We start from the raw sequence: 21,307 nt of genomic DNA on the forward strand, positions 1-21,307 counted from the left end.
CACTCTGTATAGCCCTTGCTGTCCTGGAACTCCCTCTGTAGACCAGGCTGGCCTCGAACTCAGAAATCCGCCTGCCTCTGCCTCCCAAGTGCTGGGATCAAAGGCGTGTGCCACCACTGCCCGGCTCTGTGTACTTTTCAAAGCCAGGTTTACTCCCATTTTCTTCTTAAAGTTAATGCCTCTTTGATCTAGTGGTTGCTTGCTGTTCATATTACAGAGTATTCTATATCTACTACTTTTCTTTTTCCTTGATACATTATGGTATATTACATGTGATTCTGTAGAATAAAGTCTAAATGGATAGCGTTACAAAATGTTTTAATGGTAAAGACCAACTAATTACATCTCATGCTTAGTCTCATAATCTTTAAAAATTTTAATTGCATTTTGTGTGTGTGTAGATCAGAGTACAACTTGTGGGAGTGGTTTCTCTCCTACCATGTGAGTCCTGGGGATTGAACTCAAGTCATCAGGCTTGGCAGCAAGTACCCTTACTTACTGAGCTCATTTATTTAGTTGTTGGTTTATATTACATCATATTCTTTTTACTAAGTAACTCCATACTGTTAAGAGTTTTCTAAGTTCTGTTTAACTTACCATAGTACTGAGGTTAAGCCCTTTAGAAAGAGTAGTATCTTATAATATGTTTATTTGGTGACTTTATTTCAGCAGATTCTTAGAGCTTATTATGGGCTTAATATATTTAACACATGCAAGCCTGTTGCTATTGTCTGTACCGTTTATATTGTTCTCATGTTTAGCTGGGCCACTTTGTTTTTCCCATACTGTTTAGTGCACTGTCAGGTAGATGTTAGACAGTTACTGATGTAAGATGATTTAGAAGGCTTATTCAGTCAAGCTGAATATGGGACTTCTTTTGTTTATTTAACCTTGCAGAGACATGTATATCACACATTAGCCTAAAGAATGGCAGTAGAATGTGAATGACAGAGAAGTGCATGTGAGGCTTGACTTTGACTCTTTGCTGTCCTTAGGGTGCATGGAAAGAGGGGAGCTTTATGTTAAGTCCTTTAGCATTTGACTAGGGGTTGTAGGCCCCACTACAAGATAAACTGCTTGAGTACCTGATTTTTAGAAAATGTGATTCATTTTCATGTATGAAATGTTCTTATTCAAGATAATCCCTAAAGTGGCCAAATTAAAGATTGTTTTCAGTAGGGAAATTATTTTCAAACACACTACATACTTATACACAGGTGTCAGGGTTTGGACATTTTCCTGTCTCTTGTATTTCTTGGTTTGTCTCTGTATTACAAGAATTGTAAGAAAAATGTCTAGGGAGCTCAAGAGCACATACTGCTCTTACAGAAGACTTCTGTACACACACACACACACACACACACACACACACACTCTCACACACACACACTTAAAAAAGAGCTAAAACTTTAGTAAAACAAAGTAGTTTAACAGAATTTCTAATTAGCAGAAAATATAGCAATTACTTTGTTTTTCAAATTTACTTTTTTAAAATAGCAAATAATTTGGATATCTTCAGTTTATCGTGTTACACCTTTAATGGAATAGCTTGGAAGTGGTATAGTGTTGGTTTTATAAGTAAATCATTTGTTAAGACATCTCATGCTATTTGCCTTTCAAGATAAACTAGTAAACCATACATAAGTATAAAATGAAAATAATGTATTCAGAATTTGAGAATAGCTTATTTTCCCTTGCTTCCATTACCAACCACTCTACCAAAGCATTATTCTTTCCAAGTGCTAGACTTTAGTGTGTAATCAAAAGCTGAGAGGTAGGAATTTATTTATTTATTTATTTATTTGAATTTTCAATTGTATGTTGGTACGTGGGTGCCACAGCACATCTGTGGAAGTCAGAAGACAACTTGTGTTACATTAGTTTTTTCCTTCCACATGTGGGTCCACATGGTGAACTCAGAAGTTTCAGGTGTGGCAATAGGTAAAGGAACCCACTGAACCACCTTGCTAACCCTATTCAGGAGTTTATTAAATTCTTGGGGAACTAGAGAGCTAGCTTGTGGTTAAGAGTCACACACTGCTCTTCCAAAGGACCAGAGTTTGGTTCCTCGTATCCATGGTGGGGGGGAGCTCCTATCTGCCTTTGACTCTAGCTCTGAGGGATTTGATGTCTTCTGGACCTTAAGGACAACTGAAAGACAGACAGACAGACAGACAGACAGACAGACAGACATTAAATTTTTAAATGAAATCATAGTATGCAATATCAGTACTCAGATAGGTAGTATTTATATTGCTATTGGTTTATAGTACAAGCATGCAGTCTGGAGTTCAGATCCCAAGTGTTCATCTAAAAGCCCAAAGTGATGCACGCCTGTAACTCTGGAGTGCTGAGGTGGAGATGACAGGAGGGGACAGGCAGAGCCCTGGAGCTCTCTGGCCAGCCATTTTAGCTAACTGGTGAGCTCCCTGTTCAGTGAAAGACCCTGCCTCACCAAAAATGGGGAAGGGAAGCATAGAGGAAAGATACCTGCTGTTGACCTCTGGCCTCTGTGTAACATGCACACACATGCAACAGTATGGTGGTTATCCATGGTAAAAAAAAAAAATTAATTTTGACGTGCATTGAAAGTTTTGCTTGAAATCTTCTTTCACTGCTAGGCAGGAGGAGTTGGCCAGGTCTCTCCTGGACCTGCAGTGTCTGAATCATCTGGACACATGTTAAGTGGTGCATATTCTTCAGCTGTTTCACACCTGCAGAGTCAGAGGCTGTGGGACTGGTGCCAGCAGCCTGTTTGAACCAGTGCTTCCAGGCTTATGTTGTACTTCTGTAGTGTTTGAGAAGCAGCACTTTCAGGCTTTCCTCATGGAGGCCTTCCCAGCTCACTAGAACCAACTGTGGGAAGAATTGAGTGACCAAGGTGTTCTTTTGAGACTATTATGCTTCCTAATTTTTTTGTGGTTTATGTTGGGAGAGTTTAGCTTGGTGGAACTACCTTAGTAATATTAGCAGTGTTTTCTTAATAAAAAAGTTGTTTTTCCCCTTCTGGCTGCAGACCAGTAGCTTAGTTAGTGCTAAGCCCTTTCACAGCACATCGTCAGCTTTTTTTTTTTTTCTTAAAAAGAAAGACAAAATTCCTTCTCTTCCAAACATCTTCTCATTGAGATATTTCTGTTTTAAAGCTATCACATAGTTAAATTTGGGAAATATCAAGTATCTTATGTTAAAATTTCTTCTTTTAAATGGGTGTGTTCTTTGCTTTGATTACCTGCAGCACAAATACCATTTTAAGTTGGCCATTCGCTAGTATATTTATGACAGCTTTGAACTTACTTAACACATATTTTTCTAGAAAGAGTAATTTGGAACTGCATCCTGATCATCATCCCTTTTCCATGATGAAATGTAGAAAGGGAGGTCGGCTTTGTTTTATTTCTTTATCATGTATCTACTCCATTGCTGATTATACTTCTAATTCCTTTGAATAATAATATGTTAAAAGTATCTCTGATAGGCTGGTAAGATGGCACATGTGGGTGAAGGTGCTTGCTGCCAAGCCTAACCACATGAGTCCAACCTCTGTGGTAGAAGAAAATCAAAACTGACTTCCCCTTCAGACATGGTCATGTGGGTGGCGGCTCTCATCACCTCCCCACTAATGCAATAATAAAACATTTCTTTAAAAGGTATGAAGTGAGTGACATAAAATAATTTTATTGACAGCTCTGTAGTACAAGTTAGGTTTGGGTTATATTAACTAGTTTTGGTTAATGAAATGCTGTGCTTACTGAGAGATTTGCCTCTTTCTATAGAGTTATATATGGCAGAAGGGTGTTCCGTAGTTCTAAATGGATCTGAGTTTTGATTGGCACATATTTGCATGTGATATGTGTCTCTAATCAATATTTTTAAATTATCTTCTAGTTTAATTTGACTAATTTTGTGCTATTAAAATGAAGTTCTCTGTGAGTTTATTTTACATTTGATTATTCTTTGAATTTCAGGATGGTGAGGAAGAAGAAAATGAGAAAGGTATGTTTGATGCTAAGTAGAGCTTCAGGTTTATGGAGACATAGAAAAGCAAATTATATGAAAATAAACACTCCTTATTTGAAATCTTATTTTAAAATAGTTTCTTTTCAAATTACCAATTTAGTGAATTAAGTTAGCTTCTTAATTTTCCAATTGGTTTTGGTTTTCTTTTGAACACAAGTTATGCCCTAATAGTACATATCAGTTACTGTAGTGAATAATACCATTTTTCACTGTAGATTTAGTGATTTAATAGACTCAAAATCACTGTAGATTTTTAAAATAACTTATAGCATACGGTAAGTTGATTCTGTCTTTAAGACTGACACTGCAGTAACTCATACGTGCTTATCGGAGTTTTGTGACTCAGTGAATTCTGCACTAGTCCTAAGAATGGTGAATGACCAGAAAACTGGCTTTTGTTTGCTACTTAGAGAAACTTTCTTAGGATTTTCTGACATGTGTAGTGTCTTGGGAAACTACCTTATCCAATACAATCACAGGACAACAGTAGCAATATATGAGGTCACTATGAGGTTGAGTTCTTGGACAGAAGTCACATTATCCTAATTGGACTAGAAAGGACATGGAACAGGCTCCTCAGCCAGGCAGAATTAAAAGCCTAGAAGCAACGATGGAATAAAGCTACTGACTGCAAATCTCACATACCTGCGGTCTTCTCTCTATGGGAATGCAAGATATCTTTGCAAACAGTCATTGCAGACCACCCGGACAGGATGCAGATAGCAAGCAGCCACTTTCCTAGATGGCATGGAGGAGCTTCTTCGAAGTCTACCGTAGCAGTTTTGCATTTGATTCTGGACTACCCAGGGATTGAAGAGTGAAAAAGATGGGGCCTGGGAATACTCTGAAGACCAATGTCCTCAGATTGTGACCTTCCAGGAAGTCACCAAGGAGCTCCCAAGGTCACAAGGATTAAATCCCAAGATGAGCTGAACATTGAAAACAAATCTACACATCTCCCACTCTGCCACGGAGGAAAACAATTCAGATACCATCAACTTCTCAGCAGAGATGAAGAGCTGACTCTTGAGGACGGATCCATTCTCTCACTGTTGTTGTTTTGATGTTTGTATGTAGGGATCATTTCCCCCCCGAAGAATAAGTGATCTTAGGTAAAGGATTGTGTATGTTAGTTAATCCTTGTGTTCCCCCTAACCCTCCATCAGTGCTAATGACTGGCTTTATATTTTCTAGGTCCTATTCTAGCTTATGAATGTGAAATTGTTTAAACTTCTTGTTTTGCCATATTTATTCCTGTTAAATCCTCTTAGATATAGCAGGTTCTGGTGATGGCACACAAGAAGTATGTAAACCTCTTCCTTCAGAAGGGAGCCTAGCTGAGGCTGATCACACAGCTCATGAAGAGATGGAAGCTAGTGCGACTGGGAAAGAAGCTGAGGATGACAACATCTCGGTCACAATCCAGGCTGAAGATGCCATCACTCTGGATTTTGATGGTGATGACCTCCTAGAAACAGGTAAAAATGTGAAAATTACAGATTCTGAAGCAAGTAAGCCAAAAGATGGGCAGGACGCCATTGCACAGAGCCCGGAGAAGGAAACCAAGGATTATGAGATGAATCCGAACCATAAAGATGGTAAGAAGGAAGACTCCGTGAAGGGTGATCCTGTCGAGAAGGAAGCCAGAGAAAGTTCTAAGAAAGCAGAATCTGGAGACAAAGAAAAGGATACTTTGAAGAAAGGGCCCTCGTCTACAGGGGCCTCTGGTCAAGCAAAGAGGTTTGTTTTTCTATGTCAGTTCTTTACGATACTGAAATTCCAGCATTCAATAAGATCGCGCTACATTAAGGGGGTGGCTTCAAGACCATGTACAATAATTAGTGTCGTATGATCCTGCCTAGAGTATTTTTGACCGTCATAAGTTATTTAAAAAAAAAAAATCAAGATCTTCACAGTATGCAGTGTGTCCTGAGTGCATTGTGGAATTGTCAGCATATATTGTTTTTTTGTTGTTTTTTGTTGTTTTTTGTTTTGTTTTGTTTTTTGGTTTTTTTTTTTGGTTTCTTTTTTTTTGTTTTGTTGTTTTGTTTTGTTTTTTTCAAATTGACAATTTTTGTGTTTTATTTTTAAAAACCCTTGTGATGGTGGTTAATGAACAACTGTCAGTCCTAAGAACACAAAGTGAAGTCAAGCCCCAGCCCTGAAATCTGGAGAAGATGGTCATATATCCACTGAATAGGATTGCCAGAAAACCTAGATCTTCAGGCATCTTGGGCAAAATCAGTACAAGAATCCTAAGGGAGCCATCTCAAGTAGCCTACTGTAGGCCTTTGGAGTTGTCCATGTGTACGAGTAGAACCCGTTTTGCAATGCTGTCAATATCAAGCTGTTTGGGTTTTGTTTTGTTTTTTGTTTTCAATTTTCTTCTGGTGATTTGCTTCTTTAGCTCTTCAAAGGAATCTAAAGACAGCAAGACATCATCTAAAGATGACAAAGGTAACAATATTTTTTCTATTTATTTCATGTTAACTTGACATACTTCCCAGCAAAAGCATTAATTGTTTGTGTCTCCTTTGACATTTAGTCTTAAGAACTCTGTTGAGAAGACACAAGTTTCAATAACCTTTAACTGGTGGCATTAAAACAATTGCAGCAAGCCCTGCCATTTAAAACTTTATCCTTTAGTTACTTCGTAAACTATATGAGCATGAGCGATTGTAGAAGTGTTTTTAGTTACAGTGAGTTTGAAACATCAGACATGACCACATCTCTTTTTCTGTTCTGTTTAGGATGAAATTTATATCATGAATATACTTGTATATATATATGGAATCCTCTGCTAACATTTCATAGTACTTAATTCTTTAAATTAGGAGATATACTTCTGTACATGGGAAGTGTACAGTATTTAAATGTTTCAGAGTTCACCTCCTAATTTGATTTATTTTGTATTGGTGGTTGTCTTATGTAGAGAAATAATTTTATGTTCAATTCCTGTAAGATCTGAGGAACAATTTTTAAAAGTTTTATATAAGTGTATATGGTAGTATATTACATAAGGATCTTTATACCAGTATGTATTGTTCCTTGAGCATATCGCATTGTACTCCTGTAGGGAGCATATCTTATGACTGCTTGTTATTTGGAGCTAACTGGTTATCTTGTGCCTGTGAGCAGTATGACTTCATGTTGTACCTCTTCTATGATGGCTTATAGGGCATTTGTTTTCTAAAAAAAAAATCCTAAAAGAACATGCTTTGCACTTATATATTGCCAAATCCACAAATCTCTCCCAAATGTCAGAAGGAGGGTTTCGTGCCTTGCTGTGGTTGTATTTCATTGGTATGTTTTCATAGTAAGAAATTATTACTAACTTGACTCAGTAACTATAATTGCAATATCCTTGTCCTTTATAGTTTGAGTTCATGGATACGATGCAAAGATTTATCCTTTAAATTGAGAAACTTAGTAATTTTGGTTAAGTGGTGCCTTCTTTCCTGTTACTTAGAACTCTTTTTTTCCTATAATTAGGTAAGTATCCAGGCCCAAGTATTGCTAGTTTCTGTAGATATATAAACTTCTAAGTAACATGTCATAAGATAAAGCATCCTGATGACTGTCCTTAAGAATAGGAAAAACATTAATTGTTGGTATTTTTAGGGTTTGAGTCATCTATATGGTTTCTCTGTAAAAGCCTGCATGGAACAGCTTTCCAGTTGCTGGCATTTATTTCATGTGATATTAAAGCCCTCAAATGTTTACTCTTCTTCTTTTTGCACATATGATAGCATGGCATTTTAGAAATTGTTTTCTGTATCACAGCACTAAAGGAAGGAAGCACTGCTGGCACTAACTTATATGCTTCATACACTTACATGTATGAAGCCATATCTGTGTGGAGACAGTTCAGAAAGCTGTCACCACTTCCCTAGTCTTATTTTGAGGTCTCCATTCTTAATAATGATTATTAAGAAGTAATGATTATTTTTAGAAGGTTATTTTAGAAGCTTATTTAGGTCTAGAGTTCTTAAACTACCTGTGATTCTCATGAAGGTGGGCAGGTGTGGTAGCGCAGGCACTGCAGCACTTGGGAGACAGAGGCAGGTGGATCTCTGAGGTCAAGGCCAAACCTGGTCTACAGTGAGTTGGTTTCAGGAGAGCCAGGGCTACATAGGGAAATCTTTTCTCAAAAAACCAAAACAAGCATACAAGCAAAAACTCCAAGCCAAAACAGAAAAAGAAAATGAAGATGAATTATTAAAATGTTTGTTCCCCACTCTGGATCTCCCTTTTTTTTCTTTCCTATTTCTCAGAACCTTTAGTGTCCATGACAGATGTCCCACACTGGAGCAGTCTGCTCATTGCCACAGGACAGCTTCCAGGCACCTCAGTTCAGTGTAATGGTTTGAGGACAGGTTGTTAGCATTTGTTACAAAATAACAAAAAATAAGGAATTTTCACTCACTCTGTGTTACAATTCATGTAACAGGGAATGTACAAATATTCCTCTCACTGTTCTCTTTGATTTTTATAATGGTAAGTGTGTAAGATTTGGGGTATTGTAATCTTATATTATCAAAATTAAAACGAGAAAAGATTTCATAATGGAAGCTCGTGAGCCTTGCAAGGCACTGCAGGCACTTCATGCAGGCGCTTGAGCCTCTGCTGTTCAATCTGCCCTAGGGAGCACAGGCAGTACTGGCGGCAGCAGTGGAAGCTCAACCAAGAATATCTGGGTCAGTGGACTGTCTTCTAATACCAAAGCTGCTGATTTGAAGAACCTCTTTGGCAAATATGGAAAGGTATATCCTTTTTACTTTTTAATATTCAAAACAGTTATATAGATATACTTTATCATATTTTTTTAGGTTTTTAGATTGATTTACCTTGTTTCATGTGTATGAGTGTTTGCATGATTTCTTTGTACCAGGGGTGTGCCTGGTCAGAAGAGGTCCTAAAAACTGGAGTTATGGACATCTGTGAGCTACCATGTGGGTGGTGGGAATTGGACCTGAGTCTTCTGCAAGAATAGCAAGTGTTCACAATAGCTGCGCCATCTCTCTAGGCCTATAGTCTATATATTTTTGTACCTCTGAGCCTTGGGAGTCTTTGAGTTCCAAGTGTATACTCATGTTAGCTCAGAGCTGTGTTTTATTTACCATGATGAAAAGGATCTGGCAGACGCTGAGACTATTTAGTCATCTTGAAAGTATAAGAGGATAGAATTGGGTAGTAGGATATGTAAACTGCAGAGGAAACATGTATTTTTGTTGTGGAGGTTCTCAGCCACTAATGAGGAAAATGTAAAACTCTTGTGTTTTATTGCTGATCATGGGACTGACTACCATTCTCAATGTTTTCTGTCTTTCACCCTTAAGAACCTGCTTTGCTTAGATGACTTTCTAATTAAAGATGTAAAAGCCTCTAAATAATCAGTAAAACAGGTTTGGAAATGTTAATGCTGTGTCAAAGTGGGGTGGCTCCCTAACAGTAAAGAAAACAACTACAGAACATTCAGCCAGTTGATAGTGCTCTGCTACCACTGGCCTGCATCTCGGTGCAATCATGTCTTTCTGTTCAAAAGCATCTACTCAAATTGTCATCCTCCATGGATACATCATAGTTTTTTACCTTGCTCTACTTACTACTAGCTATTTGAGAATAGAGATCTTACCCTACTTTGTGTGCACCTGGTAGGCTCTAAATGCTTATCAAATTAATAACCAGTATTGGTTATCAGAATGACAGACCCATAATCAACTCTGGTATATGTTGTGTTGTTTCAGTTATGTGGTTTGAGAGAACACAAAACAGTGCTTTATTTAGTGTTGGCACTTGTCAGACTAGAAACTGCTGAGAATACCATATACATTGATGCTAAGACTGTGGACTCAGATTTCTAAGGGCAAACAGCTTTTCTTAAAACTTAGATGGAGCCTACAGCTTCCAGCAACCTACCACCAACCCTGCCTAAGTTCTTTCCACCTTCTTCTCCAGTATGTCTTTGTTCTCTCTAGAGTCCGGGTCAGTCCTGCTTTTCCTCTCACTCGTCTGTCTTGCTCGGAACTGTCAGTTTGATGTTGATCACCTTACAGTTCTTGGCGTATTCTTGGTGTATATTTTAAGTCTGCCTTTTTTCTTTTCTCTTTATTTATTTTTGAAAGTTAAAGTGACTCAGCGAGTAAAGGCTTCTATAAAGTGTCTGCAGATACATCTATACATTGTCCGTAAGAGATTCAGGCTGTGTCCACAATGAGGACACTGGTCCAGATCCAGTTTCTTCCTGTTTGTTATTTTTGTACTATTTACTTTATTGATGTAGTTTGTTTGGGCTCTATTTGGGTAGAGGTAATATGTACTCAAAATATTCAAGGAAATTACTTCTCAGGGTAGATTTTGGTCACAAAAATATGAGAGGACAGAATTTCACCCATAGTATATCTTTACTATCCTTTAATCTGAGTGGTCTTCGTGCTGAGTCTCATCTGTTTAGGTATGTGCACAGATGTACAGTTCTGAGGTATAATCTAATTTTACAGGTTTTAAGTGCAAAGGTAGTTACAAATGCTCGAAGTCCTGGGGCAAAATGCTATGGCATTGTAACCATGTCTTCAAGCACAGAAGTATCCAGATGTATTGCACATCTTCATCGCACAGAACTACATGGACAGCTGATTTCTGTGGAGAAAGTAAGTGTGACTAATTTTTCATAAAAAGGGACGTTAACAAGAGGCCTAATCTGAAAATCAAAAATAAAACTGTTTGAGTCTCATCAGTGGTCAAAATTTTTGATTTTGGTCCATTTCAGAGTTTTTGTTTAAGATGCTCTCAGCAGGGAAAGTGAATGCAGATACTTGTATTCTAAACCAACAGAGACAGTGGTTACAGAGGTCTGAAGCCTAAAGTGTGGGACAGTCTCTGTCCGAGTATTTCAGATAAGAACAGTCTTAGAACTGCTTGTCTCAGTCTAAACAGTTCTCTGTCATGAGTGATAGTGCATGGCCATAATTCCTGAGCTCGGGGAGGGAGAGACAGACAAGTCATGAGTTTAAGACTACTATGAGCTACAAAGTGAGATCCAAACTTGCCCAGGATCATCCTCGAACTTGAGATCATCCTGTATCCTCCTCACAAGTGTTGGGATTACAGTCATGTGTGGCTGTGTCCAGCTCAACTCCATTTATATAATGCAACTATAAAGCTTAAAAGTTTTAAAAACATTTATTTTTGTTTAAACCTTTCAGGTCAAAGGTGATCCTTCTAAGAAAGAAATGAAGAAAGAAAATGATGAAAAAAGTAGTTCAAGAAGTACTGGCGATAAAAAGAATACAAGTGATAGGAGTGCCAAGTAAGGCTGATTGATAGCTGTTCAGCTAAGACTGGCTTCTGATAGACAGATGACTTCTTGGTACATAGCAAAAGTAGTTATTCTGTTTTTTTGTCTTGAATGATATGGTCAGGACACAAGCATCTATTAAAAAAGAAGAGAAAAGGTCATCTGAGAAATTGGAAAAAAAAGAAAGCAAAGATACTAAGAAAACAGAGAAAGATGAGAAGAGCACCGATGGTCCAAGTGCACAGACCTCAGAGTCCGTGAAAAAGAGTGAGGAGAAGAAGCGGATAAGTACGTCCTGTGCCCTTCCTTCCTTCCTTCCTTCCTTCCTTCCTCCCTCCCTCCCTCCCTTCCTTCCTCCCTCCCTCCCTTCCTCCCTCCCTCGCTCCCCCACTTCTCCCCTTCCTCCCTTCTTCCCTTCCCTCAGCCCCTCCCAGCTGTGCTGCTGCTCGTTTGCAGTTCAAAAGGGATTCGTTTTTCAAGTGTTAGAACCAGGAGTAGAAAAGGGGATTTGTAGACCAACTTTTTCCTTCCTACTACATATTCTTATAACTAATGGCCCTGGCTGTATCCTCAAGTCTTAATTGACTTGGGTTTGGGATGTAGGCCCCCTCTCTCCCAGATAAGCAGTGGCCATTGATTTGCAATATCTTACTGAATCCTAATTCTTTTGGTATTATTGAAAGTATTTAACAGATTATTATAATGCATTTGCATTTAAGTTCGAATAGGTTGTTTTTTATATCAGGTGAAAATTCAGTTTTATTCAATACGTTCCTTTCAACAATATTTCGTAGCCATTTGTTTATCTAAAGTATTATTTTCTCTTAGGTTCAAAGAGTCCAGGACATATGGTGGTACTAAACCAAACCAAAGGAGATCACTGTAGGCCATCAAGAAGGGGCAGATATGAGAAAGTAAGTCTTCAAGATGAAGATATCTGCTGTTTGACCTGTTTCCAAAAGATAAAGTTGTTGTCACCAAATCATTTTGAAAGACATAGTTTAGGTTTTGAAAAAGAAATATTATTGGTTATTTGGACTTTAGAAAATGTTTTATTGATTTATTTTTTATTTAAGCGTATGAGTCTGCATGAGCTTATGTGCACGCATGCAGGATCCCCTACCCTCATCCTTCCATGCCAGAAAGGATTGAGTCGGGAAGTGGACTTGTAGGGCGTCGAGAGCTGCTCTGTGGTATTGGGAACCAAAGCTGAGGCCTCTGCAAGTGCAGCCAAGTCTTGTGACCACTGAAACCTCTGAGCCACCTCTCTAGCTCCCCTCAGTGAAACCTAAAGTATGCAACCGCAGGTTATTTTAATTATTCTAGTCTTCTTATGTTTGTCTTTTCTTCTATAGGGTCATGGAAGAAGCAAAGAAAAGGAGAGGGCTAGCCTAGATAAAAAAAGAGACAAAGACTACAGAAGGAAAGAGATCTTGCCTTTTGAAAAGATGAAGGAACAAAGATTGAGAGAACATTTAGTTCGTTTTGAAAGACTGAAACAAGCAGTGGAGTTCAGAAGGTAGGAGCAGCGTTTTTGACAGCAGTCCTTAACATGCGTCTTTAGCTAAGCCCAGCCTGCTAAGGGATTGTGTCCCCTAGAAGACTGTCATTCTAAGGAGGGGAAGGTATGACCTGATGGTTTAAGTTTGCACAGCACTCCACCATGTGCACAATCCTCTTTTGTTTGTTATCTCCAACTCACTTCTGTAAAGCTAATTAAGCCCACTAGTTAATACTAAATCAGAGGCCTGGAGAGGCTAAATGACTCTTCCAATGCAGTGAGCTAATGAGTGGCAGACTCGGGACTCAGATCCAAGTCTTACTCCAAGTCTAGTGCTCTTTCCTCTATTTCAGAGCTGCTGCCATAAAAGTTAGGTCTTAAAGGAGGAGATAATTTCCAGATAGTATCAGAGTAAGTTACAGAGTTGAACTGCTGTCACAAATCTGAGGAAACCGTCAAGGTTCTTTGCATTAGTTTGTAAGTGAAGGCTAGTTGCTCTGTGAGCTATAGTGCAGTTCCTACTCTATCCACATTAAAACAGCCCAAAAAGCAAAAGCGGATGCTTCCATTTTTAGTGCAATATCTACAAACCCACTGAAGTTCCAGGTCATATCCACATACCTGTGTTTGGATGCCATACGAAATATTGAGAGCATATTTCATAGTGTGCTTTTAATCTGCTAAACCTACCTTGCACAGAGTTTACTCACGGAATTTCGTCTACTCAGTCTCAGATATTAGGAACTTTTAAAAGCTGCAGCTTAGGAATTTACTCATTGCTTGTGGCTAAAGAAAATGATTCCTTGCAAAACACCTTCGTCAACACTAGATCCAAGCTTCAGGCATGCACTAATACATCTAGCCCAGTGACCTTTTAAAAACAAAGTGTTAAAGTATACCCTCTTTACTCTCCTGGGGAAAAATGTGTAACTTATCTGCTTATAATCAATGTAATGATTTAGTAGTAATGTAAACAAATAAAAGTGATTTGTAATGTGTGTGTGCATGCACACACACATATATGTATGTATATATTCCAGATATAAATGTTTAGATGTGTAGAAGATACATTGAACTAGTCAGATGTTTGTATCTTATTAGACTCACCAAGAGTGGGAAAGCTACAGATATAGATGGATTTTTTTTTGGTGAGTCATGTGCCAATAGAAGTGTTCCAGAAGAAATGAAGGAATTTAAACATGATTTCTGAAATGGTAACAAATCTTGGGTAAAGCCCTCTACAATATATAATTTATCCCCTTTAAAAAAATAAATTTTGAGTTGTGTTAATGAAAAATTTAATACATAAACCTGTGCTAAAGCAAATAAACAAGCCTACCACTTATTAAAAATACAGTTAAATTTTAGAGTACCTTTTAAAGGCATATGTTGTTTCTCAATTGCACTGCTGTCCACTGTGGCATAGAAAAGGGTTTAAAAGTCTTAGGTAATCTTCGCTCTGTAGGTCATGTTCTTTGGTCTATAAAACTGAACCAGCAGTTCATGCATCAAATGTTGTAGAATTCTTGGTCTCCATCCACTGAATGGTAGTAACAGCCTACTGACTTCTGCGCTCAGTTAAAATGCCACATAGTTTTTAAGGGAATAGCAATGACCCATTGAGAATACTGAATTGCTACAAGCAAATATGCAAGTGTGCAAAAAATATAAAAGCTGTTTACCTGAGGGTCAAGAAGTAAAGAAGAAGCACTGAGCACGGTCCACTGTGTGTTCGTACTGAATTGTCTTTGACTAAAAAGAATGGTCCCTGCAATTATCTATTGCAGTGGCCTTTAAGTACACCATTCTCTTATATAACATTTGTTTTAATTGTTTGTGATTATAATTCCAAGCCACCAGAATAAAGTATATACATTATTTCAGGAGATAAAGTTATATGGTAGACTTTACAATTTTTTTGTGGAAAATAATTGATAAAAGTTGTAGTTTTGAGCCAGTTACGATGGCACACACCTATAATCTCAGTACTTGGAGGCAGAGGCAAGAGGTTTGCCACAAGTTCAAGATCAGCCTGGTCTAAATAGTGAGTTTGAGGCCAGACAGAGCTACATATATAGTGAGACTCTGTCGCAAAAAAAAAAAAAAAAAAGAATAAAAGTTGTAGTGTTACAAGTTTATATACATTTTTAAAACGTCAATTATTGGGTTTTTACTATGGTGGTATTTTCATTTAACCAAAATCATCTAATAGGCAAATAGTGTATAAAGTTTAGCTGATTAGTGACACTCCTATAAATAAATGATAATACTGGAATATGTTTAAAGTTTTATGTTGCGTTCTTTCCAATAACATTAAAATTATTAAGATTAATGTGGAATTTAAAATTGCCAATCATGAGGAAAAATTCAAATTCAAAGCTATTATTTTTCACACAGTGCTAGCATAATTTAAGTATTTCTAAATACTGATTTTTGTTAGACGAAAAGAGATTGCAGAAAGAGAGCGTCGAGAGCGTGAACGCATTAGAATAATTCGTGAACGGGAAGAACGGGAACGCTTACAGAGAGAGAGAGAGCGCCTAGAAATTGAAAGGCAAAAACTAGAGAGAGAGAGAATGGAACGCGAACGCTTGGAAAGGGAACGCATTCGTATTGAACAGGTGCAGTCAGAAAATCTTTTCATCTTGAACAACTCACCTTTGCAAACCCTGTAATATTTTTGCCCTCAAGTTTGCTTTACTTACTGTAAAGCTCCTGTAGATCAGAATGAGCATTGAAGTGTCCCTGACAGATAGCAAATTAGGCACGAGTTCAAAGTGTGTTGAAGAGTGACTTCCTTGTTGATTGCAAGTAACCTATAGCTCTGCAGTATAACGGCAGCCTATTAGTATGAGCATAGGACTGAGTCCAGAGTAGTTGTAATCCAGGCTCTGTCACCACCCCAGACATAGAAAATAACAAGTACTTCCTTACCCAAGGCTGGAAGGAAATAATGCCTCTCTGCATAGTTGCCACCCAGGGCTTAAGGCACTTAAAATCTAGTTTACTCATTCCTTTAGGTGCTTTTGTTCAAGTCAATTTATTAAATGAAATCTGACCTTCCCCCACAGGCTACCAGTTTGTACCCCTCAACCCTGTTATTTTACTGTCACCCATCAGTAGCTGTAGTCTAGGTGATTAACATGTAATGCATTTGTCCCAGGTATGTGCTCTACCTGGTGCTTCTCTATGATGGTTTCTTAACCCAGATGGAGACTTACCTTCTGTCTTTACTTTGTATTTGGTTCATTCCTGTATGTCTGAAGGAACGGCGTAGGGAAGCCGAACGGATTGCTCGAGAGAGAGAGGAACTCAGAAGACAACAGCAGCAGCTTCGTTATGAACAAGAAAAAAGGAATTCTTTGAAACGTCCACGTGATGTAGATCATAGGTAGTTGCTTCCTTTTTTCCTTAGTGGGTTGGCTTGCTGTCTTCCTCTTAGTGAGGTAGGGCTAGAGAATTGGAATGCAAACACTCCCAGCTCTTGAAAAATATAGTCCTGGCTAAGATGAAGGGAAAGGTTTGCAGTGCTGATAGGATCCAGGGCACTAGCAGACAGGAACAGTCTGTTTTCTCTTAGCTTGCCTCTTCTAGCACCATATGATTTCTCATTGAAACTGGAGGTACACAGACATATAAGTGTTTTGTATCATTTTCTTAGTATAAGTTCTGAGCACTTTAGGTTTTTGTTTGTTTTTTGTTTAATGGAGAAATGGGTAGGATGGATGCACTGTGCTCTAGTCTTCTCTCCCCAGCTTCTATGAGGGTCACAGTTGCTGAGGCTAAGGATGCAGCTCAGTGTGGGAATGCTTCCCTTGCATGAGACAGGGCCCGGGCCATCCCCTGCACTTAAGGGGAAAATGGGGAAACTGAAAACTGCTGCTTACAATCCGTTAGGAATGTGATCCAGGCGTTTCCTCTTTTTCATCTGAAGATACAAGAACAGGAAGTTGAGGCTAGAGAGATGACCCAGTGGGCCAAGTGACTCCCGAGCCAGCCTGAGCTCTGCATGTATATCCCTAGCACCCAGGGACACGACAGGGTGCACAAGTCTGAGCCTGTAATCCTAGCTTTGAAGAGGCAGACAGGCAGCCCGCGTAGCTCATTCAGTGAGAGATCTCAGGTTCAGGGAGAGATCGAGCCTGTCTTAAAATAAAAGTAAGGTGGAGGCAACACTCACATTGCCCTTGTGTCTCTACACGCACACACACACATACGCACGCACGCACGCACGCACGCACGCGTACCCAGACAAGCTCTTACACATTTGCACGCACAAAAAGCAGGCAGTTTTCAATACTTTTCTCCTCATATTTATGACACAGAGGAAAATGGCCACATGCACTAATTCTGTCCCTGCTACTCATTGTAGTATCTTGAGTTTAGTAGCCTTTTATGTCCACAGTTCCAACATAACATCTATGAATCCAAGTGAATGCTGTTTGGTTGTTATCAAATAATTTATATAAATGAGCAAAAATTTCTCTTCAAGGCGAGATGATCCTTACTGGAGCGAGAATAAAAAGTTATCTCTAGATACAGATGCACGATTCGGCCATGGGTCTGACTATCGTCAACAGAGCAGGTTCCTTGACTTCAGTCACCGAGAGCGGGCCAGGTTTCCTGACACTACATCTGTGCAGTCATCTTTTGAAAGGTTGGTGGACACACTGCAATGCTTATGTCCAAGATAGGAGCCTTGTTGGTCACAGTGTTGGTTCTCTGTAAGATCTTAGCAAAATGCTGAATCCACACTGAGTGTTCAGAACAAACTGTATGTCTGGTTTTGGTTCTCACTGGTGGGAGAGTGCTGTTCTCTTCCTACCTTCAACTGGACAGAGACTTTGGGAGGTGTGGACTGAAGAGTCAGCCAAAGCTACCCAGTCATTTGAAACTTCATAAAAAAAACAATAAAATCTGTGAATGAGGACTGCTAATTTTAGATGTGGCATGGCTGTAACAGTAAAACATGCAGGCTGGTAGGACTACACTGATACAATTTCTCCTGGACAACAAACCAACCTTTGTGTTAGACAGCTCAGTTTAAAAGAAGATCATTATGGTAATGAGGGCTTTTCTGGCAGCCTTGCCATAATTTCCCTTAAAAGGAGGTTTCCTGATTATAGGTTATGCAGATCTAGTTGAGTGTACAAGCGAGTAAACACTTCTTAGGACCTGTATTTGTTTTACTTCAATAGACGGGAACGGTTTGTTGGTCAGAGTGAAGGAAAAAAACCGAGGCCAGCTGCCCGAAGAGAAGAGCCAAGTTTTGAAAGGTACCCTAAAAACTTCAGTGATTCCAGAAGAAATGAGCCTCCACCACCAAGAAATGAACTTAGAGAAACAGATAGACGAGAGGTCCGAGGGGAGCGAGATGAGAGAAGAACAGTAATCCTTCATGACAGGCCTGAGGTCGCTCACCCCAGACATCCTCGAGAAGCTGTGCCGAATCCTTCTAGACCAACCTCCTGGAAAAGTGAAGCCAGTATGTCCACAGAGAAACGGGAGTCAAGGTAGTTCTTAATTTCTTCATGGTATACTGTGCGTTTACTGTGTGGTTGAGTTTTTAAGAATAGAAAGCGAGGTTTTGATTCTTGTGCTATGTTAACAGAGTTGAAAGGCCAGAACGATCTGGGAGAGAAGTCTCCGGACACACTGTGAGGGGAGCACCCCCTGGGAATCGGAGTAGTGCCTCAGGCTATGGAAACCGAGACGGAGACCGAGGAGTCATCTCAGACAGAGGAAGTGGAGCACAGGTAAAAGTTCCTGGAAGCTCATGCTTACATTTTTCTCTCATTTTAAAAGTTAAATTTTTATTTTATGGATGTTTTGCCTGTGTGTGTGTGTGTGTGTGTGTGTGTGTGTGTGTGTGTGTACATGCACCCTTTTTATGCCTTGTGCCTATGGGATTCAGGTCTCCTGGAACTAGAGTTACAGACAGATATGAGTGCTGGGGACTGAACTAGGTCTTTTAGAAAAGCAGCTACTGCTCTTAACTGCTGAGTTATAGCCAGCCTATAGGAGATGCTTTTGATGAGTGTTTTGTTTGTTTTTTGAGACAGGGTTTCTTTGTGTAGCCCTAGCTGTTCTGGAACTGGCTCTGTAAACCAGGCTGGCCTCAAACTCATGGAGATCTCCATATCTCTGCCTCCTGAGTGCTGGGATTAAAGGCATGTGCCACCATTGCCCAGTGGGAATACATTTTTATGTTATAAGTTCTATGCCAGACAGAATTTGGAGCTGTGTTTGTGTTAGACACTTGAATACACAGCAAGATTCATTACATCATCTTTTGGCATGCAAGCGTATTTGGTGTCCTCGATTGCTTCTCACTTTATTTTTTGAGTCAGGGTCTCTTGCTGAAGCTGGAGCTTCAATTCTGGCTGCTCAAGCTAGCTAGCCTGTTCCAGCAACCTTGTGTTTCTACCTTTTCCAGTGGCAGCCTTTACTCCTACCCAGTCGCTCTCTCCCCCTCCCCCTCCCCCTCCCCCTCCCCCTTTCCCTCTCCCTCTCCCTCTGCCCCTCTCCCTTTGTCTCTTGTTGTTGTTGTTTTTTTGTAGCCTAAACTCAGAGACCAACCTCCCTCTGACTCCCAAGTGCCAGCATTAATGGCGTGCGGCATTAAAGGCGTGCGGCAGCACTCCAGGCTCCTTACCCAGCCTTTATGTGGGTTCCGGGGGTCTGAGCTTCAGTCGTGCTTGCGTGGAAAACATTATATATACTAAGCCTCTCCAGCCCTCAGTGATAGAAATTTTGTTTTAACCAGAAATTGTTTTAAAATCTTGTCATGAACTATATCACTGTACATCATTTTATCCAGCACAGAAGTATTAGTGTGTCCGTACTTCATATTAGTGTTTCCATGAGTTCATTAACCTGGCAACCCTAACCAAAACTTACGCATAAGATACAGTTACTGTTTTATTTAGGATACAACTTAAGAAATTGTTTTGCATCAGCACTCTACATTCAGAAAGCCCCCTTTAAAAACATCTCCTGAGGAGGAGAGCCTGGACTCTTTGTCAGAAGTTTATAATGTCTGTCAGTTGTTTGGCCAATACTGTATATAAGTTCCTGTGGATGCTGACAGCTTTGCCTAAGCTGGATGTCAGCAGCCCTCGGCTCCTCCTCCTGTCCTTAGTTCTACAAATACTTGTGTTCCTGTGTCCCCACACTTGGTAAAGCCATAATGGAGCACATGTACAAGTTTAAGCACTAAGTCCTACTTGGTAAAACAGGACAGCCTTTCTGAATCTGAAACTGTTGTGATAACTTGCCCATATACCCAGCCTCCACTGCTCTTTAGTGTTTGCCTCTTGGGTATATGTAGAGATCTATCCAGGCATTTGCAGTGCCTGTGTCTAAATAGTGCTGGAGTTGTGGTGGGTGTGGACACAGAGATGAAGGGACTGAGCATCTCCTGGCAGAGTAGGTGACCACTCCTTCATCTGTGCAGCCTCGGACATTTTACTGCTTTGCTCTGCCATTAAAGCTCAGCAGTGTGAGTCAGTGCATGGGACCCAGCGGCCAGGACTCATGTTTTCATGTGCTGTTCCCAGCACTACCCTGAAGAGCGACATGTTGTGGAACGTCATGGACGGGACACAAGTGGACCAAGGAAAGAGTGGCATGGCCCACCCTCTCAGGGGCCTAGTAGCTACCATGACACAAGACGAATGGCTGATGGCCGGGCAGGAGCAGGCATGATAACCCAACACTCAAGGTGAGTAGCTAATCTTTTAAAACTTCTGTTGTCGTACAGTTGGGTAGTCCTTTTCCTAAAGATTGTTAGAAGTTTTGAGAAGTTACATTGCAGTTAGTAAATCCCCAGCAATGCTGAAACCTTTTGTAAGACCTTTTGAAACCTTTTGTTAAACCTGCAGAAGACTGAGCTGGCAGCTAGTTTGTAAGTTAACAACTAGCATTCTTGCAAGTGGGTCCTAGATGGAGAGAGGCCTTGCACACAACCTCGTGGTGCTTACTACTGAGTAGGTCAAGGAAGCAGCCGGAAGTCCAGCTCTATACACTCAACCCTAGCCTATTGGAGGTCAGGGGGCAAGCTTGATGTTTCTCTTCTTCCTCTGTGGTGTCAGTGGTGTCTGCAGCCTCATCTTTCTCTCCTGTCCTCTGTCTCATGCCCTTGTTTTAGAGGAGATACTGCTTTGCTATCCTATTGTTTACTCCTGTGCTGTGCCTGCATAGCAATGCCATTTGCTTTCTTTGTGAGCAAGAGAGCACTAGTGACTCGTTTTGTGTAAGGTTTTTGGTTCCTGGGTTCCTTACAGTTTGCTCTGTTTCACTCTGTTGCTTTCCTCATTCTGAAGAGTCTTTTGGTTACTTGGTCTTAGAATGTGTAGGCTGGACTGCCTTCAAATCAGGATTCTCTTGCCTCAGCCTTCCAGGTATTACCCTACCATGCCAGCATACCCCCACCCCCACCCCTCTTTCTTTCTTTCTTTCTTTCTTTCTTTCTTTCTTTCTTTCTTTCTTTC

At 39.9% G+C, this 21,307-nt stretch overlaps 1 protein-coding gene across 4 annotated transcripts in view; it reads left to right on the plus strand.

Moving 5' to 3' along the window:
* The window catches only part of Sltm (SAFB like transcription modulator), a 45,743-nt gene that overhangs the window by 22,128 nt on the left and 2,308 nt on the right, over nucleotides 1–21,307 (plus strand). For 2 of the 4 annotated variants that reach the window (XM_028771306.1, XM_028771309.1), the window contains 15 exons: nucleotides 3,966–3,993; nucleotides 5,289–5,757; nucleotides 6,425–6,474; nucleotides 8,662–8,780; nucleotides 10,518–10,667; nucleotides 11,223–11,326; nucleotides 11,439–11,602; nucleotides 12,143–12,228; nucleotides 12,670–12,833; nucleotides 15,256–15,436; nucleotides 16,082–16,206; nucleotides 17,308–17,472; nucleotides 18,014–18,328; nucleotides 18,427–18,571; nucleotides 20,375–20,538. In XM_028771306.1, the coding sequence (XP_028627139.1) occupies nucleotides 3,966–3,993; nucleotides 5,289–5,757; nucleotides 6,425–6,474; nucleotides 8,662–8,780; nucleotides 10,518–10,667; nucleotides 11,223–11,326; nucleotides 11,439–11,602; nucleotides 12,143–12,228; nucleotides 12,670–12,833; nucleotides 15,256–15,436; nucleotides 16,082–16,206; nucleotides 17,308–17,472; nucleotides 18,014–18,328; nucleotides 18,427–18,571; nucleotides 20,375–20,538 (2,429 nt within the window). Of the gene's footprint in view, nucleotides 1–3,965; nucleotides 3,994–5,288; nucleotides 5,758–6,424; nucleotides 6,475–8,661; nucleotides 8,781–10,517; nucleotides 10,668–11,222; nucleotides 11,327–11,438; nucleotides 11,603–12,142; nucleotides 12,229–12,669; nucleotides 12,834–15,255; nucleotides 15,437–16,081; nucleotides 16,207–17,307; nucleotides 17,473–18,013; nucleotides 18,329–18,426; nucleotides 18,572–20,307; nucleotides 20,539–21,307 lie in introns of those variants that run through there. The other 2 variants (XM_028771307.1, XM_028771308.1) reach the window with 2 other exon arrangements.

This window comes from Grammomys surdaster, unplaced genomic scaffold, assembly GCF_004785775.1.
Source record: "Grammomys surdaster isolate TR1022 unplaced genomic scaffold, NIH_TR_1.0 206, whole genome shotgun sequence".
Taxonomy (NCBI): domain Eukaryota; kingdom Metazoa; phylum Chordata; class Mammalia; order Rodentia; family Muridae; genus Grammomys; species Grammomys surdaster.